The sequence below is a fragment of the Alosa alosa genome, chromosome 17, assembly GCF_017589495.1.
Source record: "Alosa alosa isolate M-15738 ecotype Scorff River chromosome 17, AALO_Geno_1.1, whole genome shotgun sequence".
In the NCBI taxonomy this organism is placed as follows: Eukaryota; Metazoa; Chordata; class Actinopteri; order Clupeiformes; family Clupeidae; genus Alosa; species Alosa alosa.
This window is the reverse complement of record NC_063205.1, coordinates 3,647,438-3,673,625: the sequence shown is the minus strand read 5'-3', so window position 1 is coordinate 3,673,625 and position 26,188 is coordinate 3,647,438. Positions and strand designations below refer to the sequence as shown.

General features: G+C 40.5%; 1 protein-coding gene across 4 annotated transcripts in view; it reads right to left on the bottom strand.

Moving 5' to 3' along the window:
• hgfa (hepatocyte growth factor a) overlaps positions 1-23,055 on the bottom strand; it is a 28,843-nt gene extending 5,788 nt beyond the window's left edge. For 2 of the 4 annotated variants that reach the window (XM_048268665.1, XM_048268666.1), the window contains exons 1-13: positions 22,952-23,055; positions 14,094-14,247; positions 13,718-13,830; positions 10,614-10,770; positions 10,413-10,525; positions 9,989-10,103; positions 8,999-9,138; positions 7,435-7,555; positions 6,592-6,710; positions 5,663-5,828; positions 4,266-4,399; positions 2,817-2,910; positions 1,546-1,673 (exon numbers count right to left, since the gene is read on the bottom strand). In XM_048268665.1, coding sequence (XP_048124622.1) covers positions 1,546-1,673; positions 2,817-2,910; positions 4,266-4,399; positions 5,663-5,828; positions 6,592-6,710; positions 7,435-7,555; positions 8,999-9,138; positions 9,989-10,103; positions 10,413-10,525; positions 10,614-10,770; positions 13,718-13,830; positions 14,094-14,247; positions 22,952-23,000 — 1,603 coding nt within the window. In that variant the 5' untranslated portion in view covers positions 23,001-23,055. Of the gene's footprint in view, positions 1-1,545; positions 1,674-2,816; positions 2,911-4,265; positions 4,400-5,662; positions 5,829-6,591; positions 6,711-7,434; positions 7,556-8,998; positions 9,139-9,988; positions 10,104-10,412; positions 10,526-10,613; positions 10,771-13,717; positions 13,831-14,093; positions 14,248-15,235; positions 15,282-22,951 lie in introns of those variants that run through there. The other 2 variants (XM_048268663.1, XM_048268664.1) reach the window with 2 other exon arrangements.
• Positions 23,056-26,188: the final 3,133 nt, after the last annotated feature.

The window sequence follows — 26,188 nt, the reverse complement described above, 5'->3', positions numbered from 1 at the left end:
GGTTGTCACCGGGCTGCAGAGCTAGAGTTCAGTAGGGTGACAGCTGTAGGAGAGAAGCTTCCTCTGAACCTGCTGGTTCGGGTGCGGAGAGACCTAAGTGGAGTGAAGGGAGCAGTCTGTGGTTGGGATGAGTACAGTCTTTCATGATCTTTCATGATCATGATTCTGGTGGGAGGCAGAGCAGTTGCCATACCGTTACAGTTGATGAGGATGCTCTCGATGGTGAAGAGGCAGAAGTTCACCAGGATCTGAGGAGACAGGTGGACCTTCTTTAGAGCCCTCTTGATCACGTTAGAGGTGTTGAGGGACCAAGAGAGGTCCTCAGAGATGTGGAGAAACTTGAAGCTGATGACACACTCCACCTCAGTCCTGTTGATGAGAATGGGGTGTGTGTGCTGGCTTTAGACTTCCTGAAGTCCGCAATGAGCTCTTTGGTCTTCTTGATGTTTAGAGTCAGGTTGTTGTCAGTGCAACACATTGCTAGGTGCTGGACCTCCTCCTTGTAGGCCGTCTCATCGTTGACAATGGCATTAGAGCCATGTACAGGTGTGCAGTCATAGGTGAAGAGGGAGTAAAGGAGAGGGCTCAGCACACATCCCTGTGGTGCGCCGGTGTTCAGGGTGATGGTTGAGGAGGTGTGGTTATCTAACCTAACAGACTGAGGTCTGTTGGTTAGGAAGTCCAGAATTCTGTTACAGAGGGAGGTATTGATGCCAAATTCACTGAGTTTGGTGATCAGTTTGAAGGGGATGATGGTGTTGAATGCTGAATTGAAGTCAATGAACTGCATTCACACATAGGTGTTGCATTTGTCAAGGTGGGACAGGGCCGTAGAGATGGTATCCTCCGTGCTCCTGTTCTGACGGTAGGCGAATTGGAAGGGGTCCAGTAAGGGTGGTCAGCAGATCTTGAGGTGGGCCAGGACCAGCCTCTCAAAGCACTTCATGATGAAGGGGGTGAGTGCAACTGGACGGAAGTCATTAAAGGCTTGTTGCAGTGGAGTGTTTTGGCATCGGTACGATGGAGGTGTAAGGCTCTTGAAGGCTCTTAAGTAAAATAATTTCATTACTTATAATTCCTTTAATGAGTATATGACAATAAACTACTTGAACTTGAACTATACCAGCCAGACAGCTATAGTGCTACACTCTGGGAGTATGATGTTAAAGATTTTTATTTTGTTCCGACTCTGACCTCGACAAACAGAGATCTATGTGAAAAACCACCAGAATTCTGGTGGCTGGAGGGTCAAAAAGAAAAGCCTTACTACAGAAAATATAAAAGCTACTTTATAGCCAGGTCACTTGTTTGTTCAGATTTAAAATTATATCAATTATAACTGACTCTAAATTTTAAATCATCCGTGGCCTACTGGTTAGGGAAGCGGACTTGGACTAAAGGGTGGCCAGTTCAATCCCTGAAATGTTAAATTGAAATGAAATGTAGCACTTTGCCTGAACTATATCCACATATTCTCACTCACACACATGTTAGTAGATCTGAGACCCTGATACCCAAAGTTGTGGAAGTAAGTGAAATACTAACAATGCTGTAGCTGACAGTAGTCCCATGGAATAGAGTAGTTAGTTGTGTAGCACCAGGGACCATGTTTGTCTCCATCTGGGTTCCTGCATAAGTTCAGGACCAATCCAGCTGCTGAACGTATGCCATCACTGCAGTAACACAGCAACACATACATCTGCATTGCACATCTACAGCTTCTTTGTCAGTAATACTGTATGCAGCTGTATGCTATATATTCCTCAAAGATACTTTAACACATGAATGGGAAAAAATCAAATGATTTGATATGAATCACCATCCGGAAAACCCAGACCACAACCACTTTTGAAGCTCTTTCCCTTAAGTCTTTATTATTATTCAGCTCACTGAAATTCATGTCATCGACTAATGTGCAAACAAGTTAATAAATAAATGCACTCTGAAAGGTGAAATAATGGTATGTGCCAATGTTAAACAAGACAGAACTCAATGTTTTGAATGGCGCCCTAACTCACTCACAAGCTAAGCAAGAAAATGAACAGGCTTTGATCTACCATGGGGGGAGAGCAGGAAGAACAAAACCCTGAGGCCCTGTCTGTGCCATTTTGGCTTTTAAAGTTCCTGTCAAGTAAGTAATGTTTAATCTCAACATTTTGTCTTTATTCTCAACATTCAAACTAGTTAGTATAGTTGTTGCTAAACCTGATTCTGAAGTACATTTTCACCAAATCATCTAGGCTACACAAGGCGTTTTGTTGAGTTGTTGGCCAGCTGATTAAGTCTGAGACTGAATGTCCTGATTCAGTGGCAGCTAATTTGGAGCAGTTGCTCTCTCTCCAAACTATTGTTGATGGACATACAAGATGAAATGTCAAGATTAAAGTCGACATGATATGTCAACTTTATTCTTGAAATTTCGAGTTTAATGTTGACACGTCGAGATTAAAGTCAAAATGAAATTTCAACTTTATTCTCAAAATTTCGAGTTTAGTCTCGTCATGGTAAAAATATTTTTTTCTTTTGGGCCAAATACTCTATTATCTGCTTTCTCCTTATGTTAAATAAAATAAATCTGAGATGCCTGAAAGCACCTGAACCTTTGGTTTGAACTGATTGTTTTCAAACTTTATTATTACAGTTTGACGACATGCTGGAGTTTCCTAATCACTCACAAAACATTTGTGGCATTGATACAAAATTGTGTTTGAGATGTGTCTTGCACATCTCTGAGGCTGAGTAGACAGAATCAATTAATGGACATTGAAAGGTCGACAGACAGATTGTGCGTCAAGGAAAATCTAAATAGATATTACCTATAGTCATGGTCAGCCCAATAGCCACAGGGAATTCCAGAGCGGGTCTTTGCTAGGTTACCACGATATGTCTCACCACTGCCTTCATAACAATCTAGAAGCAAAGCAATGTGTGACATGCATGACACCTCCCATGACTTGATGGAAAAACAATAGTTTTTGTACAGTACAGAATTGTCATTAACATGCACAATACATGTCCACTAACGTTTGGCCACAAACACCCTGAGAGGAAGAGAGGCAATTTTGGGTTTTATTTTTGTTTTACCAGGGAGTAAGTACATTTGAAATGGAGTTTTATTAGTGGCTGTAACTGATTTAACATCAGGGACCACTCTGTCATCAGTGACTGCAGGACATTTTTCTGCCAGAAACCATATTGTGTCGAGTAAAAACAGACAACGCAATGACTCAGAATTTCAGTGTGCGAAAGGAGAAAAGAAATGTGTCTTCTTAAAAGCAATGAGGGATAACATTTGTGAGGCCAGGGAACATTCTAAACAATGTTGTAACAGATGTTGAGAACATACAGCATTTGTTAAGAACATACTTGAGAAAAGTAAGGAATATAAATGCACTCCAGACATCCCAACCTGCAAAAAGCCATTTCCGGGAGGTACCCCAAAAAGAAAAGAAATAAATAATTATAAAAAATACTTTAGCCTTCTTAGATACTGAAATAGTGATGAATAATGAATAGCCTATGTTTGTTAATTAATTATCTCTACTCAGCACACCAAATAAGGAAGGCCTATAGTTAGACATTGTGATAATAAAATATGTAGATTTTGGTGGTTTGGTCTTTATGTAGCCTTGGCAAATAGCCATCTAGTAGGCTAGTCCTGAATAATATGCACATGAAACACTTGTTAAACTCACCTCAACATGTATTTTGCAATCATTTAACCCACCATGGGCAAGTCACTGTTACAAACAGTGCAGCATGCAAGACTATCGTTATTTTGAACTCTTATGAGACAAGGGTAGCCTACACTTTCGTGTAGTCTGATGTGAAATGGGTCTTAAATGTTCCTTTTTGGGGGGCACTCTGCCTCTGCAATGACGCTCCTGTTCCTACTGAACTGAACTGAAACAGGCCAATCAGGATGCTCTCTGTCTTGAACAGGCACACACGCACTACCTCTCTCTCTCTCTCTCTCTATCCCCGTCGTGTGCACGCTACACTCAGATGCAAACACGATTTGAAGTTTTGGTCTCGTGTGCACGCTCTTGCTCGCTCGATCTAGATTCCGGGAGATTTTATCTAATTTGCGGGCGTCGGGAGTCGTTATCAATATGCGGGAGACTCCCGGAACCTCCAGGATACTTGGGATGTCTGCTACTTACTAAATATAACCAGAGCACTGACTCACAAAGTCACTCAAAGGCACCCTGATTCATACCATCACATTTCAAACAAATAGGCTCAATGTTAACTGGTGGATTTACCTGTGCTGTCTGATTTATCAAATTCACATCTGGGAATGTTGGTGCAGAGGGCCCTACGTACTGCGGCATCAGTAGTAAAACACCATGGATTCTCATCTCCGTCAGGATTTCTGCAGAAATTCTCTCTCAGATCCCTTCAAAGTTAAGCAGACACACACACACACACACACACACACACACACACACACACATACACACTTTGTAAGTAATATGTTGCTCTTATTGTTTGCTTGTTTATTGTTCCCAGGGGGGACAGTAGTCACTGTACATGAAACGTTAGTCCCGACCTACATGAGATTTTGAACGTTGTTGTCAGAGTGATGAATTTCATCAAAACCGGGCCCTTAAAAGTGCGTTTATTCTCCGCACTTTGCGAAGAGATGGTAGCTGACCAAAAGGCTGTACTGTTTCACAGCGAGGCAAGGTGGCTTTCCCGAGGTAAAGTGCTGTCGCACGTGTTTGAGCTCCGAAAAAACGCAAAGACAAGCACCTACCTCACCTAGCAAATAAGATTACTGCATTCACCAAAAAAACTTGAGGTATGGGACACGCGCCTCGATCGCGACAGTATTATGCCTTTGAGATTTCTGAGCGAAATAGCTGAAACGTCTGATTGGGAGCCACTCTTGTGATCCCATGTGTTAAACAGTAGGCCTACATCACATCCCTGCAAAGTTTATTTCAAAAATATTTCCCAACCAGCAGTGCTCAGTATGACTGGATTATGGATCCATTTAATGCAGCATGTTGGTATTTCATTGAATATATTGTACAATGCTGTAAAATGGCCTATGCTTCCTAATATGTTGCTGGAAAACAGAAATATGTGTGTTATTATGTATTTATTTTTTATTATTATATCTGCAGCACCAGCTGATTTTAACTCTGTTGAAGAGGATATATTTAGAACTTGTCATTATTTCAATAAATTTGACAATTTTAAGCTTGACCTACCACTTTCTTAGAGCGATGAGGGACAGGTGGGGCTCGAGAATGCCCCCTTGATCAAAGTGGGGAATGAAAGAAAACTTTTCAGAACCACTGCTCTCAGGAGTGACTCAGAAAGTCACGCATGACAACTGTCTCACTCTCAAGATACTAACTTATTACTGTCTCACTCCCAGGGTACTAAGCTACACAATAACATAATGGGAATTTGTTGTCTAGCTCATTGGTTCCTTATACCTTATATAGGCCTAGCTTAGGAAAGCTAACAGCTTTCTATAAGGATCTAGTTTGTTAACTACCACAGTCACGAGTTGGGTCGCGATAGTCTGTCATTTTTAAAAAGTGGGTCCCCAGAAAAAAAGTTTGAGAAACACTGTCCTAGACCAACCCCCAAGCCTAGACCACCCCACCGCACAGATCCATTCCATACTAAGGCGTCTGCAACTCACTTGCATTTGTAATTCTGTGAGGTATAGTTGTGCTTATGAGGTAATTGCATGTTCCAGTGTTGACAAGGGATCCCAAGTGAGGTCATGTTCATGTTGCCGCGGTAGTTTTCTCCTTGACCCCAATAACAGGAAGTGGTTGTGTCCAGAGTCGTATCATTATGATAGTCTGGTGGATGTAAGGCAGGAAGATTACACAGAGCAGTTATATTCATTTCATGTCTAGCTGTGACAACACAGTGTACTACTTCACCTAAAAAGAGCTGCGTTATAACTTAAAGTCAAATAAGAGCACATACGACCCAGCTTTCCTACCCCTAATCCCTGAGAAAAAATGCACCCCTGTCTACGGTTGTCCATATATGGAAAAACAGTGTCTAACTGACTAACCTTCTCTAAAATACTACTAATAGTACAGTGCTCATGTTAGACATCCTCAGGAACATTTGGACATCAGAAAAGGCATCTGCTGTAAGGAAAACCTGTGCTAAAGGCGCTCAGCGATGCTGGATAACGCCACTTCTGTTGCGTTCAAACAAAATAGAAAGCTAGCTCACTACTTCCTCCCCTCTCCCTCCCGTGCAATTGATACTGTCCTGCACGTGCGTCTGTAATTTGCTGGAACAGTTTGTTAATTTTTATGGGGAAGGTTTGCCCAAGTTGTTTTGTGGCTGTTTTTGGAGCCTGGGTTGTCCACAGAGATCACATTTTTTACAGTGTATTCAGGACACAGGCAACTAGCGGATGGTGAGGTGATGTTTGCTGTAAGTGACAAAAAATGTTTTAGACGAAAAGAAATGTATGACTTCGCATAGAGCCCCTTTAAGTCTATAGAATTTCACCAGGCGTCAGACTAATGGTGTAAGGCAAAATGGAAGTAACTTTTTATTTTTCTCACTCACCCACTGATGTTACGCTACCCTAAGTCTTACCACAAACACTGATGTTGCAATATTCCCAGCGTTTGTCAGGGTCCATAGTGTAACACCAGGGCTGCATATCATTACTTGGATTCCGGCAGTTGTTATCAGTCAGCCCTTTATCAGGGTGCCTTAAGACATAAAGCAAAAAGAGGTTGAAATTGTTTGGATTGGCAATTAGTTCTAGTATGTATTATATTATAGTTCTATTATATATTATATAATATATAATAGAACTAATAATATAAATAGTATTACTAATAATAGAAACTAATAATAGAAATATTATATATATATTATATCTATTATAGTTCTATATGAGTGTATTTGTATCATGAATTGATAAAGTATTCAGTCCCCTTGACTAGCAAAAACAATGCTATGTTATGTTAATGAGATATTGCACTGTTCTTGTTTTAATACATTTGTTTTGAAATCCCTTTTCACTGTCATACCCATGGGCGGATTATGAACTTTCGGGCCCCTGGGCCCAGATGTATTAAGGGCCCCCCACTTATTGTTGTATATGTGGGAGGGGGGGTTTGGGGGTCCTCCCCCAGAAAATGTTGAATTTGTTTGATGTGATTTCCTGTATTCTGGTGCATTTTGGGGATGGCCAATACTAAATTCAATCAGATTCATAGCCTACATCCTGATTTGTTGATATTGAGGCAATGGTTCCATGCAAAGGCTTGGGCTTCAGGGCCCCCTGACCCCTTGGGCCCCTGGGCCTGGGCCCGGTAGGCCCGTGCAGTAATCCATCCCTGGTCATACCTCTGTAACATAGCAACGTTTAAAAAGATGAAGTGGTCTGTGTGTGTGTGTATGTGTGTGTGTGTGTGTGTGTGGTCTTACCTGCTAGGCTGAAAAGCATGTTTATGTGGCCACTGAGTGTCCCATCTCTGGCATTCGCGACCACTGCTTGTGTGATCCATTGGGCCCCGATATCCTTCCCCTTTACATATCATGCACTCTACTGTAAAATCCACATAAAAACATACCATATTAGGAGATAAAACTACTACTACGAGTTAGCTTAGTTGATACATACTCTTCTCTCCATGCATCCGCATCTCCTGGTAGATAGATATATAGATAGATACTTTATTGATCCCCAAGGGGAAATTCAAGGTCTCAGTGTGTGGTGTGGTGTGTGGTTACTTGGTCTGATGGATCCACCGCTAGCCTAGCTTAGCACAGGTTTCTCGACGTGGTCTGTTCCAATCGCCTACACCTCCCAATAGTGACATAAGAACTCCAACATTTTCCTGTTTACATACTGTGATTTGTATAGTTACAACGTGTACAAATAACAAGGTCAAAAGAAACACAGCCATTTTGTAAGCGTATACAGACTTGGTACTATGTTCACATTCAGGCGAGTGATTTGCGGAGTGATAACAGTGCTTTGCCTGAATGAGAATACAGTCCCAAGTATGTACTGTATATGCTTAGAAAATCGCTCTGTCTCATTTTACATTGATATACATGTCACAACATGTAAATAGGAAAATGTTGGGAGTTCTTTTGTCACTTTTGGGAGATACAAGCTAGTTGGTATCAATCACCTCAATGAGCTATGCTAAGCTAGGCTAAAGATGGGTGCGTCAGACTGAGTTACTGCACACACACACACAGATGAAGGATATAGTAGAAGGGTATGTAACTGTGGGAGAGATGGTGAATAAGCTAATTTCCCAACATGTTGGTGTGCTCCTTTAAAATCTAGTGCACCCCTTTTCTTTACAGATGAATTATATCTCAAATTAAATTTAATTCACTGTTAATTTAAAGTTAATTTAAAATGCATAATGTTTCCAAAATCATTGAGTAATTACAGAACCCTGAAGGGGTCAATGCAAGATATTTTTTGGTGTATATCCAGAAAATCCTTTTACTAAATTGTGCGCTCATTCGCGTGCACGTTTTACTAAATAGTGCACTAATTTTAATTGTGATCTCAATTTAGTCAATAAAAACACATTTGACTAAATTGTGTGCACAATTTACTATATTGTGCGCACGTTTTACTAAATAGTGCGCTCATTTTACTAAATTGTGCGCTCATTTTAATTTTAGTAAAATGAGCGCACTATTTAGTAAAACATGCAAACAAATTAGTAAAATTGAGCACACAATCTAGTAAAATGAGACCAAAATGTATTAAAATGTGTGCATATTCTCTCGGTATTCAAAAATATCTTGCAATGTCACGTCCTGGGCTCCATAAGCAATAACTATCATATTGACCAAAATAATTGTGATTCTGATTTTTGCCATATGAATGAAAATGAAATTGTGTGTGATCGCTGACTTCCCTGTAACAGCACACAAGAAACGGCTGCAATTTGCAATAAGTCCCAGACCAAAACTATTATCACAATGATGCATTGCTGGTTCTGACATACCAGACACTTACCTTCTGAGCACTGAGGCAGGTCGCACTCTTGGTAGCGGATCGCTGGGTCACTAGTGAAGCACCACGGACCTGTGGCCTCACCCTCTGGGTTGCGACAGAAGTTTTCACGAAGGTCTTTTTTCTTACTGTGCCTCTGGAAGCTGTAACCAAGTTATGAAGAGCATAAAGCCTAGCTAGATTTCTCTGGCAGTAATGAAACGTGTTGTGATGTGGTGTGCTAACAGATGGTAGCCAGCCATCCATCTACTGTATATCTGCCAGAGATAGTTCCCATTGGTGGCCGACCAAATGTTTCACATATATTTCTCATTCAACAGACCAGTTTGTCGTGGAGTTCTTGGTTTAAGCTCAGGAAATCTCAAATTAAATCCAGGAGTCAAAAATATTTGAAAACATGTACATTTTGATTTTGTGGAGTGCTGCCAAAAGCCAGTCATTACATAAAAACAAGCTATTCATCCTTCACATCATCATGTTAATAAAGTTAATTTAAGCTGAATTTGAGGATGGATATCTTGTGAAATAAAGACTGTTCAAGAATTGCAGTCTCCTCTGGGTACAGGCAAGAATTTGATTGATGTTGTTCTGGCACCAACACATACACTAGAGATGGAGATAAGGGAGTTTAGGTGTCCCTCTGAGACTGAGATTGGCAATACTTTCTATGTGCTATGGACATGTATTTCCATGTGTCTGTAGTATTATGAGTTCAGCTGGATAGCAAACAGAACATGACTCCAGTCAATAAATCTCTCAAATGTTGATGATTTTCTTTCTACAATACCATACCCTTATATGTCAAAATAGTGTGTTGACATTGTACATTTAGAGAAAAGGTTACAGAACCATTATTTATGATAAGCTGAACATTTGTTTTAAACTAGTGAAACAATATTTGAAAAGTCTACCAAACTAACTCAGATTAAAAAATAAAGGAGTATGGAAAAGAGGAAATAAGGCCATGGAGACAGAAAGATTGAGAGATATTACTTGTGTTCGTGAGGAATAGAGGCCGCCCAGGGCTGACACCGGATCCCAGATTTTGTGATAGATTTTCTGCCCCGGTAGTTCTCTCCATTGCCAATGATGCACTCTCTCACATATTCTCAAGAAAGAAATTGTACACACAGTGACTGGTTTGTACTTCAGTAAAAAAGCTTTATAGCTTTTCTTATAGTAAAAAACGTTATAATCTGAAGTATGGTCCATTGCCTTATTTTGTGTTACATGTTGCCCTAATGGCCAATAGGTTTACAATGGCACATAGGAAACTGTGCAGAATACTTCAGTCCCATTTATGCTGTATACCAAATACATGTGTTATGTCTAGACTATTTCATGTCCTCCCACCCTTACATAAGATGAAGATACAAACGGATCAAGATGCAAGATCATGATACATTTTACATTTTACCTTTCTTTTCATAAAGGTCATGGTTTTCTTTGTTTTCAAGCCTAACCACTTGGTTGTGGTGGTCAAAGGCAAGCAAGTGACATTTCCTGGTTTGGTGGTCAAAGTAAAATGCCCTTCAAGAAGTCCAAAGAAAAATGAGAACAAACTGACTATGCAATTCACAGCAGAGTGTCTATGTTATATGCTTCGCTTTTCCCATACCTGCAGGTGAAATCATTCTTCATCTTGGCCTTGCTGCACTTTTGTGCACATTCCTCTAGAGAGATATTTTTCTGGACCCTTGGACAGGGAACACAATCTATGCACAAAAGCAAAGATGCCTCAGTCTTCAGGTACCTCTGTAGTGTACCTCTGCCCCCTGTGTGAAGAACAGAAAGAGACCACATGTGCTATTGTTGTCTTGAATGTAAACAGGGTCTCTTGGGAGTCTGATATGAACCCACTTAGGGGAGACTGGGGACAGTTATGACATGTTTTTTTTTTTTCTATTGCTCAAAATCGGTCTCTTTACATGACTAATTCAATGTTGCTAGCCTACTGCAAGCCAACCTTGCTAGTTGCAACCAAATGCAACGCGTGTTATATTTGACAAGACAATAAAAATATATATAACACATAAGAAGCAGCTGAAAATTATACCACCATCTACATCAGTGATCATAACAATGTGTTGCTCATCAATTGCACAGTCAAAATCTTGTGAAAAAGTAAATAGTTTTGCATCTTAGAAACTAGCTTCAATCTATAACTTCTGACAGGTGTGGAAAACATTGATGACACTTTGAATGTAGTTTTGTGATATCATTTAAAAAGCTAGAGGTTCAACAGTGATGTCTCAAATGAAAGAGATAGACAATGGAAATAACTGGCGTGGTGTTGAGAAGAGGAAGATCAGCTGGAGAGAGCTGTGGGCCATGGATGCTAACCGCATTAAATTGAGGAATACAGTAGGTATGCATAACTAAAGTAGCCTAAGTAAGTGAGTAGGGGAAGTGACTGGGAAACAGATAAGACTAGTGGAGATCGGTGTTAGAGGCTTTGACGCAAAGTCAGTCACAACAATTCTGTAGAATTTTGGTTTGAGAACTCGAAATGAACTCAATTTAGACCTGAATTGAGTCTGGTAATTGTTGGTGCCTGCATCAAGGGCTGACATTTTGGCTGGTTGTGTTACTGATCGGATCATAAATGGCAACAAAGAGGTTTGACTGAAGAATTTGTTGGTGGCTGCATCAAGGGCTTGTAGTTTGTGTAGTTATGTTGCTGATCAGGGGCCATATTCACAAAGCCTTTTATCTTACCACTAGAATTACTCCTAAATCGCACTAAAAGATTTTAGCTAGGAGTTTTCTCTTAAAAGTTATTCACAAAGCCTTTTAGACCTACTCTTAGTAAGGAAAGTGACAACTCCTAAACTAAGAGTGAGTCTTCGTTGCTATGGATGCCGTCATTACTCATGCACGAGCTTGACTGAAGTGACCACCTGGATTGGCTGATGAGTGACAGGTGACAGGTCTGAGAATGTGTGCGCTACACAAGGACGGAAGATGATGAATAACTGAATAAAAAGGCCTAGCCTAAATGAATCAAGAGTATGGCAAAACAAATAGCCTAGTAGCCTAATGAAACATACGGATTGATGCAGTAACATTTTTAAATTAATCTGTCACCATAGCCTATGCCTATGCCTACGTTTGCAAAGAGGAGAACATTTTAATTTGATTCACAATGAAATGTTACATTTAATTTACATGTTGACAATGAGTAGCCTAGTTTTGGTTGTTGTTAGTGACGTTATTGCATCAGTTAGTTATGCCTGCAAAATTGTTTCCTCACGATTGGAAGCTCCGGTAACCGCATAGGATTGCAAAACATCGCGACGTGAAATGCCACAAAAAGCGGAGTGTGAATAGGTCTTAGTGAGTTAGGAGTCCTCTCGACTTCTTTTAAGCTGTCCCAGACTTAGGTGCTACTTTTAGGTCTAAAATGCTTCGTGAATTACTTTTAGTGAAAAAAATTAGGAGTCCTAAATTTAGGAGTGACACGCCCATTATTTTTAGGAGTTGCTCCTAAATTTGCCAGTTAGGAGCTACTTTTATCTTTAAAATTCTTTGTGAATACGGGCCCAGATCATAAACGGCCACATTGTTGGTATTTGTTGGTGTCAAGGGTTAGTCTGGTTATGATGCTGATCGGATCATCAATGGGCACAGCAGCGAAGAGGAATGACCGAAGAATTCGTTTTTATAGGACCCATAATGAGTGTGGAGGGCGGTTGGTCTAGACACGGCTGTTGAGCCTTTTGAAGGTGTTGTGGCCTAATTCAACAAAGCACAGATGAAGGAAAGTGCCTGCTTGACAACTCCAGTAAAATGCTCATGAAGGCTGCTCTGTTGTTGATGCTTTTTTGTGTGCAAAAGATGCTTTGTTGGTGATGCTTTGGTTCTTTGGGCATTCAGTGCATGTGGTACCACGAGGAAGGGCCATTACGGATCCTGGGTGCAACATGCAGTCTGCTTCCAGCCAACAACATTTTCCTTGTCTCCTGCTTCATGTTGTGTAATGTTAAATACATCGTAGGCTTAGTAATTGATTGGCCACTGTGAGATATCCCTACCTACACCACAAGAAATTCAACACATCTCCTGTGTATATCTGAAATCGCATAGTGTCTTTGACAATATTCACAGTATGCTAGACAGGACCTGAAAAATGACACGACTTACAACTGTCCGTAGTCTCCCCTATAGCATAATTTTCACTATGGTTCTGTTAAAAGTGCCATGGTAATGGGGTATTAGCTGTAGGATAACTGCCAAAAGTTTCAAAGTTTTCATCTAATTTATAATAACGTACAGTACATACAATACATAAATAGCCCACACCTGCCCCTTTGTTTGTTGTTGTGGTGGAATGACCTAGTTTTGTCCATTCTGCATTCTACCATTCAACAGCCTTGGTAATTGTTATTGTTATTATCATTATTATTATTATTATTATTATTATATGTTTAATACTTTGCTTGTTTTATGATCTATTGATATTTTTATTGATATTCTAATGTTGACTACTGTTGTTAATTGTTGATACCATAAACATATCAGGGAGGTAGCTGTGGACATATAAAAACAGTGACATAAAGCTCTATCTCTGTTTAACCAGACAGTGAAAAAGCAGTTGTGAATGTGTGGACTCAATGCTGCCAGACATGGTGAAATACAAGTTGTCGACAAGTATTACTCTACTGAATAGTAGTCATTGTTTCTGTATTGCAACATCAGAAATGTTGGGAGTTGAAAAACTACTTTTCTTCTCATAAAGGTCGTGATGAGACTTCTGTTCCCTCTGGGTGCCTGGACTGTAGTGATCAAAAGGAAGTAGATGGCACTTCTTATTGTGATGATCATAGTAAAATGCCCTATAGGAGCAAACAGAGCAGAACTTAACAAGCAGAGCAGAGCATAACAATTACACCCAGGGCAACTCCTGAACAGTTGAGTTTCTTGTAGGTTTACACTTTACACTTTAATATTTGATAATCTTGAAATGTTGTTCAGGGACCATTATAATGACAAAGGATGTGCTGTATCAAGATGCTTGGACAGTTAGTGGTGTATTTTTGAACACATACAAACTTTATTGATTCCATAGACTTCAATATTAGTTTAACTTCATGTTTACCTGCAAGTGAAAGTCTTCTTGCTCCTGCTGCACTTCTGAGCACAATTCTCAACTGAGAGGTTATATTTTACCCTAATGGGCCGAAAGCAGTCTGGACAGAACAGTCTGGTGTCTTCAATCTTTTGAAACCTCTGCAGGATCTGCTCTTTGCCCTCTAAAATGCCATAAAGAAAGGAAAAGATTGGGAGTCAAATAAATGGCAATAATTTTTCTCTTTCACAGACAGAAGCATAGAGCCATTTGCAGGAGTCAAATCTGCTCACTAAATGGCAATCCAATTTTTACACATCCTCATTTCACAGACATGAAAGAGCTTTATTTAATACAGAACAAGGCTGATACCCAAACTTATTTTTCATATTTCACAAACTTCAGACCAAAATGTTAATCTAGAAAGAATAAGGGTCTGGCCAAGAACAATTAATGGCCCAACTCGACAACAAGCATGCATTTAAAAATCTCACTGCACGAATTGGATAACACCATGACCAATGTGTACTGTCCTCCAACACCATGACCAGTGTGTACTGTCCTCCAACGTTGCAGCGCTGTCTTCATCAGTTAGCTGGTTCCCCAGAATGTTGGGGTAAAAGTAACATGCATCATTGCTCATTGCCAGAGTGTCTCGCAGAGACAATTCCATTGTGCTCTCGCGAGAACTCTGGATTTCCAGGGTACTGTTAAGACTCATTATTTAAAAATCACTGTTAAGAAAGAAAAGCAGGGGTTTCAATGTCCCAACTTATGATCACTATAGTCTAATACATTTGCACCAAGAAAAAAGAGTGTGGAGATGGATGCAGAGCTGGATGCAGAATGTAAATAAAATGCATACATTTAATGTACTTTCAAAGTTAATTTTCTCGCAAACTGTTTATCCCAGCAACTAGCCATTAGCCCCATTCGAAAGCCGAGGCTGTCTAGTTTTACCTGACATGCATGTGATATCTGTGTGCAATGCAACAGAGGAATGGCTGTAAATGTGGATGAACTTTGCGTTCGTCGGCCCATAGGGATACTGTATGGAGGGGTAAAACACTGCCTTATCAACGATTAATTCTGCCTTCATGAAGGCATCTGGCAAATAAAATTTGTATTTCTTTATTCCATTATATGCATCGGTTGTTTTGACATTTTCTTACATCGTGGTACATCAATGTTAGCGTCATATCCACAGAAGTTGAACCATAACGGTGACGTCATCATATACCATAATCAAAGATGGTTGCGTCCTGGTAGCAAAAAATCTGAATTAATATGTGGTTTTCCAGCAAAACCACTTGAATTTCAAGTCTCAAGCATATCTCACCCAAGCAACTGGAAAACACTGAAATTGTTGATAGACAGTAGGCTAAGCCATGGGTTGGACAAATATTTAATTCAAATTTCAACAGTAAATCCAGTAAATCCCTGCAATTTAAATACATAAAATAATCAGGCTCATCCCAGACCACACATTTTCTGACCCTGACATTATGCAGTTTTTGGTTTGCTTTAACAAACACTGATTGCCAGAACACTGTAAGTCGCCTGACCATGTAGAGTAGCAGAAGCCTACTACATTTTGGGTTTTGACTCTACATTTATTTCATATTCAGACTTCTATTCACCTCATTCATCCGGCGGCCATTGTAAGCCAAAATGAGGCTACTGGGTACACTTGCCATCACACCTCAGTCCAGCAGGTAGCGGTAATGCACTATAAATCGTCTTGTAAATAAACTACCAGTGCTTTTTCAAAGTTCTCAATGTCTCGTTTTAAATGTCAAGGCCCTCGGAAGTCTACCAATGAAGTATGGAGCTACTTTGAGCCTCGTAAATGATGTAAAACAGTGATTCATTTGCATAGCTAGACCGATGCCCCAGGCACCCCCATCGAAAAACTGTTGGTAGCGTCGGCTAACTAGCGCCAGATTTCTGAGTGCAGGGGACAAGCCGAGATGAGCTATGAGACATCTGTTCACACACGGTATCATGTTTCAACACACTTTAGGTCAATATCACACCGGAATTCTCCTTTAAAATTACAAATTGGTTGCTGCTAAGCAAAGTTGCAAGCATAAGATCTAACGTTACAAATGATGTTACTTTCAAAATCATAAGACCGACCCCGTCAATCAAGTCAATGTTTATCAATCAAGTCTTTGTGTCTTTAAATTGTGTCTATAAACCCGATGACATAAAATTGTAATTTTTCTCATGCCATAAAGTAACAAAAATATCTCCCCAGTCGTTTATAGCCTTTTAAAACTGTGACCTACAGTTATGTGTAGAGGATGTTGTGAGCACATAATTGGATTTGTGAATTGCCTGGAGTGGTGACAGGTGGCTATACGTCTTTCTTTTCCATTCCTGTAACCTAAAGTTACGTGCATGGGACTTTCTGGCAATGTCGATTATGTTGCTACAGTGTCCTCTGGACGTCACTTATTGTGCTTTGAAGTTCTTGTTTTTGTTCCTATTGGGCGCATATGAATCATGACTTTTAAACATTTAGGGCCCTATTATTGACAGTCTAAAGCGCATGGTCACTAGTCAAAAGCTTATTCAAATTTAGTAGGATGTCCATTGGGAGTGGGAGTGTTTTTCGAGTGGGAGTGTTTTCGTTATCAAACGTCGGGCAGATGGCGCAACAAGGTGTTCCTAGGTTTCTTAATCAGTCATGGGTGTGTCTGGGGCGTAACATCATTTAAACCAATGAGAATGAGAATCTGTCATTCCCTTTAACAGCACGAAGTGCGACGTCAAAGAATGCGTCGGTATTTTGACAGTCAGAGGCACATTTGAAGGAGTTTGCTTGCGAGACCGTATGGAACAGTCATTCCACTAAACCATGCTTTACTAAAACCTAGTATAGCCTTCACACATTTGCACTCGTCTATTATTTGAACTCATTGGCAAAGTCAAACTAACTTCACTGATGTGTCAGTCAAAGACAAAACAGTTATACAAAGCTATTTTCACTATTGACTGACAATGGGTTACCATCGAAAACATAGGCTGAAAAAAGCAACACTTAGCCTAATATTGTTCAAAAGCGAATAAAACAATGTTTATCCTGCAGAGGAGTTGCTTATATCTCGTGACATTGCATCTTCAGCTGTGCTCCATATGTGTCTCTCGCCTCGTACGTACTGTCCACTAGCCTACTGCTTTACTGCTACGCTGTTTACATGCTATATTAGCACATGCATAACCCCTTCCTCCCTCCCACAGCCTGGATTGTGGCCGTACTTAATACTTAATACTTAATACTTTTTATTCAGTACTTGACCAATGGCTGCAACCCTATTACTTCAACCTATTCTTGCACTGATATAGTTTTTATATTACTTTTCTACATTATTCTCTTATATGTCCATATTTATTTTATGCTGGTCTCTAGACTTTATTTTTGCACTGTTGAACTTACTTTTTTGCACCATCACCATGACACTCACTCTCATAGAGCACCTTACCATGCATACGGAACTAGGCTCAGTCCCTGCCCTATCACTGCAAGAGCCTCATGCCTGATCATCCTTAAGCACACTATGTGGATATTTTATTTAGTTTTTTTTTTGTATTTTTAGTATTTAGTATTTTAGTATTTTTTTTTCTATCTAATCACTTTTAACCATAATTACCAATTTGCAAATGATGGTGAATAACTACTCATCGTGAGATGTATTTCGTAATATCTTTATTCTAATTATATTTCCCATTGTAATCATGTAATTTGTAATGTTTTGCATGGACGTGCACTGGTGCGCATTCATGGATGAAGGATGGTGCATTGTACACCTGCCAATATGACTGTTGTAGGGATGCACGATATATCGGAGGCCGATATATTATTGGCCGATAAGTGAAAAAATGAAAATATCATTATCGGTCCGATAACAGAATTCTGGCCGATAATTTGCGCCGATATTTTTTAAAGTCCTAATTTAGGCCTACGTAAGGTCCGTCTGGCTACACTGAGCTACTTGAGCTTGGTTGGCTATACTTTTTCCTCAATATAATGTCAGCGGTGTGAATGTATTTCACCACTCTAACAAAATCAGTGGATATGCGTTCATTTGGGAATCTGTGCATCTCAAAATCCTCTCGTGAATGATCCGCCATTTAACCTTACCAGAGCGGAGCTCAGCCCTATCTAGAGTCGTCTTGTGCTGATGTGTTTGCACTTTACCGCGCTGGTCGGGGAAACAAATAAACAAACTCATTAGTGGGACGAGTAGGCCTAGTTCTAAGTTGTGTTTTAGTATTATATTTGCATTACTTTAGCTTGGGTTTTGTATTATTACCTAGAAATATGCTAACCATTCCTGCTTCAGTTTCAGACAGGTCATCATAATAAGTTATTAAACCTTCGGGCTAACCCTTTCATTTCTGCTGCAGCAGGTTGTGCGCAACAGAGTAGACGGACATAAGATACAGTCTGAGGAGTTGCAGCTTTATTCAGTTACCCGCAGTTGAAACTAAACCTAAGTTTCCCTCACAAACTCTGATTTGGTCGCTATACTGTAGCTTATTCCCAGCTGAGCCGTTTATGAGTGTTTAGTCCTAAATTAAAACGATTCATACTCTCTAGCCACTCACTCGCAATTCACTGACGTCAGGTTCACTTAAAGGAGCCACACATACTGTAGGGCTAGGCTACTGTTATGTTGACTGCTGTACTATTGAGGACTATTATGAGTTCTGTCCATCATTTGGTGGTAGGTAAAATTACTGCAATAAAATTATGCTTATTAAATGCTTTCCCCAAATCACTTTTGACAATTTTTTTTCAAGAGTAATATTATCGGTTATCGTATCGGTATCGGCCACAACAAACCAATAAATATCGGTTATCGTTATCGGCCCTAAAATTCCATATCGGTGCATCTCTAGACTGTTGACAATGCACTCTTAATATGAAAGATATCAGTAAAAAGCACAAAGAACAGAAAACAAACAGTTACAAATACAGGCCACCATCGCAGCCGAAGCTGGATTTGAACTGGGCAATGCTACTGGCACAATTCTTCATGTGCACAGCAGAGCAACGGCAAGTTCTCAATAGTGCTACGGATAACGTCTTGCTCTGTATACATTAGTCTCGTAGCACTGGTTATTGCGTGTATGTCTGAGACAAGGTCCGTGGCTTTCTCCTTTTCATAAAATTGATTTTATTTCTCTGACTATTGTAATTTATATCAATGATTAAAATAACTTATTACACAGCTCTTGAGAGTGCTGCAGAATGCTCCATTCACTTGAATGGGTCTTCCCAACGTTCGGTGGTCTGCTAATTCTCAATAACAGACCGTTGCTAAGTATAACAGACCGCTGTCAAGCCGTGTAATAAGCGGGATACTGTATAGAATGCCGGTCAGTATTGGGAAAATAAGTCCCTTCAGGGCGGAACAAGACCCCTCCGCTGCGCGTTCGGTTCGCCCTGTCAGGACTTATTTTCCCAATAATGACCGGCGTTCTATACATTATCCCTTACATATAAACAACTCACCATAGACTTCTGACCAGGTTTCTCTTGGTCAGTGGCGTAATGCGTTTTAGGTAGTGTACGATAGCGATTTTTAAACAATGCGCTAGGCCACTCCATATGTTGTTAATTACCACACCCCTGGGCGGATTGTTTAAAAAATAGAAGTGCAAAATAAGAAAATAAACTTTGCGCCGGGTGAAAAACGAGTTTTACGCCATGCGCCAGAGTGCAAAATAAGGAAATTAAAGTGTGCCTACATTTAAAGTACATACAGCTGGGTACATTGTGATATCCATGCTGACGTTAGCTTGCATAGGGTTAGCAAGGCAATGGTAGGTCTATTACAGCAACTTGTTTTAATTCGTGTGATCATCTGCTGGACTAGCAGTCATGGCCCACGTGCATACAATGGCCCAATCCCAAAAGTGAGCCCTGAGGACTAAGGACTAAAGACTCACAGACATAATTGATCTCAGGTGCTAAGTATAAGTATAAGCAAAGATAATGAATGCGTAGCAAAATGGGTCGTCCTAGTTCATGTCTATGAGGGCAAAGTGGAGTTCAGTCAGAGACGGGCTCTGGTTCAGTTCCCCGCCTGCACAGGGGCGTGTCACTGACGAGGGCCTATGACATACGCTTGAACGCCGGTTCCATCGCCAGACAAGCCGAGTACAAAATAAACTTGGTGTACACCTTCATTAATGTTGATTTTCTCCCCACTGGAGGGTCATACTATCACGACATTCTACTGAAATAGGGGTAGGGTTTGGAGATCATGAAATGTGCATCCATTGCTCAGAAAAAATAAGGCTTTGACAAATTCTGGGAAATTCTTGATTCTGCCATAGACCTCAATGTTAAAAAAGAGAGCCCGATCACTGCATAAATGTGCGGGGCGTACTGCTACCCTATTTGCATAAATTTCCAGGGACAGGAAATGGCTTCTCATGAAGTATTCTTCGTAATCAACCATCTTTGGTATAAGTATAAGTAAGGGATAATGGACGACATCATGGTCTGTTCACAGAAGTTAATGCACGGTCGAGGTTGTAAACGGACCCCGCCGGCGGAGGGCCGCTTAAACCTCGTGAGTGCATTAATTTCTGTGAACAGACCACCGTGGAGTCCATTATCCCGCTTTATTCCACTGTTGCCACTTATGCTGTGTTAATTTCCTGTTACACTTTAAACGCTTTTAATCGCTAAAACTGTCTTGTTTGTAGAACTAATTTCTTCCGACACATATCAACTAATTTCTCAACTCACAGGACAAACCTAGCCAAAGGCCAGTCGTTAGTTCTATCTCTCCCGTTAGATCTCTCCCGTTGTCAAGCGGGCGTATCCCAAGATTCTGATGAACTTTAGCTTTGAAACATCGCTTTTACTTAGCCTGCTGTCATCCATCTAGCTAAAAGTCATATGCTACAATGTTGCAATGTTCTGAACGTCTGCATTTTACAGCTCGGATGCAACGTGACAGTTCATTTAAACTTCACAACGAGTTCGGCGAATTAATATACAAGTGTGATACGGCCAAAAAAATGGATCTACTTCATAGGTGTGCAGATAACATACGGTTCATGGTCGTTCTAAATTACATAGGACAATGGGAAATTCAACCAAGCAGTGGAATAAGTATATACTTTTTTGATCCCGTGAGGGAAATTTGGTCTCTGCATTTAACCCAATTGGTGAATTAGTGAAACACAAACAGCACACAGTGAGGTGAAGCACACACTAATCCCGGCGCAGTGAGTTGCCTGCTACAACGGCGGCGCTCGGGGAGCAGTGAGGGGTTAGGTGCCTTGCTCCAGGGCACTTCAGCCGCGGCCCACTGGTCGGGGCTCGAACCGGCAACCCTCCGGTTACAAGTCCAGAGTGCTAACCAGTGGGCCACGGCTGCCCCTAAAGTGAGTGAGTGTGTGAGGAACATGGGCTCAGATAGGCATACATGGGATTGGGACAGCACTTCACGAGATCACATGTTACCTTGGTGACGTTTAATAACAAAGATGTTGCTGATACTTGCCAGTTTGGGAATTTTCATTCAAAGATTGTTGCTTTTCACATGGCCAAGGCACAGGAGACAACTGCCTGATTCCACATTTTTTCAAATTCTTGTTTTACAAGCTGGTCTTGTCACCTTTGTAATTTTCGGATTATCTATGGTCTCTGCCTTAGACTTTGAACTGTCCGTGAGTCTGTGGGTCCAGACTTTTGGATTGGGCCAAAGTTATGGGGCAAAACGAGATGGCTCACCCACACACACAACACACAATAAGGGTAATCACACACATCAACAATCAACACATGGGGCACAACCAAAGGCATACTATACACAGTAACAAACACACACATGATAAACGCAAATACGACTAAAATAACCAACACTACACATTATTCAGTCACATGGCAAACACTCTCAGAATTCTGGGAAAACTCACACAGCAGCAGACACAACATATAGGTTTGAAACTGAGGTGGTGTTCTCAATGGATACCCGTTTCTGCCACTAAATAAAAAAAATATGCTAAATTGAGACTTTACTTCTCACAAGTCTAACTTTTTTTTTTATCAGGTGACCAGGTCGCGATATTGTGGCAACTTTTACGCATGGCACCAAATGAAGACGTTGTGATAACGTTATCCTAAGTACCAGCTGGCTACATTATCAGTCGACCAGGTCGCGACGTTGTGGCAACTTTATGCATGGCAGCAACATTTTGCGAATGATCATGGCACGACATTGTGGTAACGTTATCCACGGTACCAACTTATCAGGCGACCAGCTTACTATGTCACTGCCACTGTACCAAATGACAACATTCTCTGTACAACGTTGCTGCGACACAAGGACGTGGCCAGAAGGGACCAAATGACAACTTTCTGGCAACGTCCTTGTGTGTTAGCTGGGAAATTCTTCCTTCGCCATTGATATGCGCATTATAGTTATATATATAGTTATAACGATAGCAGTAAGTGACACATTTCGTTTCCAATGTTATTTGTTAGAAAAATGTTTTTGTCAACAGAATTGCTATTTCCCAGTGAATAATTTTAGAGTAGCCTGGGCTAAAGAGCAGAAGGATCGCTTGGGTGATAGATCTTCTAAGGATGAAAGCTTTCAAAAAGAGCCAGGTGCATTTTAGCGCCTCAATAGCTTCGCAAATAAAATGAATCCAGCAAGTGTAGGCTAAATTAGAATTTTGCTTTCAGTCATGCTTATACTGAAAACCAGTGTATCCTCATTTCAGCATAGATACCTCCCAAAACAGCTGGCACAAACAACTAGAAATAGAAAATGTGTAGCCTATTCTGGAATAAAAACACGCCCTTGTTTGTTTTTAACCACAAACTAAAATTACAAGACATGTAAGCTGCTTACCTAATGTAACCGCAACTACAATGTACCACAAAGCTTTGCAAATCCACATGATATCGACCCGTCCCGTGTTTGGCAAGTAGCCTAATGTCAACGGAGCTTTAACGTCTGGCTCTCCCTCCGCTCCAACAGAATTAACATGAGAAGATCTGAACATAGACTGTAGGCCTACCTCACTTCTTTCTGGAGAGATTGTCCTCGGTTCAACCCCCCAACACACATGCCCACACCACACAAACATGAACGCGCATGCACACATACACACTCCTTTGATTTAATGGACTTTTATAAAGCATAAACACAGATACTGTTACAATGCATCCTATATTTGGATTAATTGAAATTTAGGTATAGGTAAAGGTATACTAATAATAGCCTACCAAATAAACATACGTAGGCTACACAAGGTAGCCTATACTATTTAGGCTATTGATCTAAATATGCACTATACATAAAATATTAATAATAATAATAAATACAGTAAATTAGCCTATTGCTGCCTCTTCCTCTAGTAGCCTAGTTCAAACTGAATAGATTTCTATAAAACAGAGAACAGAACCAAACCAAACAGAACAGAACATAGAACAGAGCCAGCACCAAAGAATAGAGTAAAGTGTGTGCTAACACAGGGCCGACGGAAGGCAATCCTGCGCCCTGGGCAAAATAGGAATATGTCGCCCCCATGCTCATAGACTGTGTGCTACCTCGTCCTTCGCAGAATTGGAAGCTCCTGGGGGAGCTCAACGTTGCTACTTTAACGCTACTGGACCGCACGGAAAAACAATAAAATGTTGCGGGACAATTGCGACTGGGCCTTCCGGAAAAACATACAATTGGGCTTTCACGTAACATAAACATATGATACAGAACTCGGACTACCAATTGAATAACCTATGATTCAGTTAGGTTTGCATTTTAACGTGACATTAAGAACACACTTCGGGTGTCGCTTTCTCATATCACCCAATGATAGGGCAGGAAACGAGCTCTCCCACTGATTCGGTGAGATGCAGATTTTACCTTATTCCATCGTCGATCAAGATATTAACCCGCGATCTCCATACTTTCGTTGTCAATTCGTGTTTTACAGCACCGAGGTGAAGTTAGTTTGATATTCGATATTCGGATATTCTTGAATTTCCCCTGGGGATCAATAAAGTATCTATCTATCTATCTATCTATATTCGACAGATATTCAATTTTTTTTTAATGCATCCGGTTTCACCCCGTGTACAAACAGATCCGAACAGGGGGTCGTTTCCAGGGCCAGGTTAAGGTCATCTGGGGGCCGGGGCAGAGGCCTCCCCGAGCCCTCCCCCCATTTTTTTTCAATATATAATAATTATTATTATCAATATACATAAGACAGAGAGAGAGAGAGAGAGAGAAAGAGAGAGACAATTAAATTATGACAGATAATGTAAAAATGAAATTTGCATTTATATTGTGGAACTGTTAACCAACATACAATTGTACCAACATACAAAAAACAAGTAGGCCTAGCCTACAAACATGGGAATGCAATGCACAAAAAAAATCAACCATTAAATATTATATTATTACTATCAATGAATTACTTAAACTAAGGCTTGAAAAAAACTACCAGTGGTACCCAGGTCAGCCTAAAATGTGCAACTCCCAAACTCATGAAACATTGTAGCCTAGAGTTTGGCGCGCACACACACAGCCACATCATGATACATTGTTAACACACAGCCCTAGCCAGACACGACGTCAAATACATTGAAACACGCAGTCTAGCGCACACACACAGCCCAGCCACATCAAATACAAACAAGGGGGGTGTTGGAGCCGATAACGGTAACGTTGTCAGGGACAGGGGTGGACGTGGACTTAACTATTTTGATCCTCGTTTTGAAAAAAGTGGACAAGGCGTCTGCAGGAATGAATGCGATGGTAGGCACCAGACATGTGGACTTGAGTCATGATTTTAATGACTTCAGACTCGACTTGATAAAATTCGGCATGACTTGCGACTTGACTTGGACTTGAATACTATTAACTCGAGACTTGACTCGGACTTTGCCTCTTTGAGTTGTAATGACTTGACATGTCTCGAGTCAAAAAATACATTTCCTGATCGTGGACCAGTCACCCCAGAGATGCTTTCACTTCCGCGACGAAAAAACAAAACACATAATGGACACAAACAGGCAGAGCACAGTGATGAGTGGAGGACAGTGATGAGTGCTGTTACCACCACACGCATCACGCACTGTGTGTAGGGCACCAAGAGACAGAGGAAGGACCAACATTAAATAAAAGTAGCCTTACTGCAAACTGATTTGCACTCTTAGAGAATGTTTACAATGTCAAAATGCACCAACAGCATGTTACATAAAGATGATACTTTTCGGGTCCTCTCCATTAAGATCAAACTTAAACGAATTTTTAATGACTTCAACGAATGCTAGCCTAGTGGCAGGTTCCAGCTGGCTTGTCATTGTTGATGATGATTGATATCTCCTTTTAAACCTATGTAACGTATAAAAGGAAATCATGAAGGCAACAAAGACGAGATTATAGGAAATTGTGGATTTATCCGGTTCTCACTACTGTTATAAACTGAGAGCCAGGGCACTTTGACATAGGCTGCACTCACTGTGATTTGGAAAATGGACAAGAATAATGAAGACTTGTCTTTGTCTTTGTGTAATGGAACTGGTGAGTCTTGAAGTCTTCAATAATTCGTTTACATGAAGCACATGATATTATACCGATTGAAACGCATTCCACTCAGCTAGGTGGCTACTGGCTACCAGGCTCATAATTCACTTTTAATAATAATAATAATAATAATAATAATACATTTTATTTAAAGGCGCCTTTCTTGGCACTCAAGGACACCGTACATACAAATTTAAAATATTAAAAAAAAAACAAGCAAGAAAAGACAAAAACAGAAACAAAACAAACAAACAAAAATAACATCATATGGAATGAGCAGTTTTAAAAAGATGTGTTTTGAGTTGTGATTTGAAATGGGGGAATGAATCAATGTTTCTGAGTTGGGGTGGTAGTGAATTCCAGAGACGGGGAGCAGAGCAGAGCGGCTGAATGCTCCACATGGTGGTAAGACGGGCGGTGGGGACAGACAGGTGTATGGAGGAAAAGGATCTTAAGAGAGCGGGAGGGAGTGGGAACATGGAGGAGATCAGACAAATATGGAGGGGCGAGGTTGTGAATGGCCTTGAAAGTAAACAGGAGGACTTTAAATTG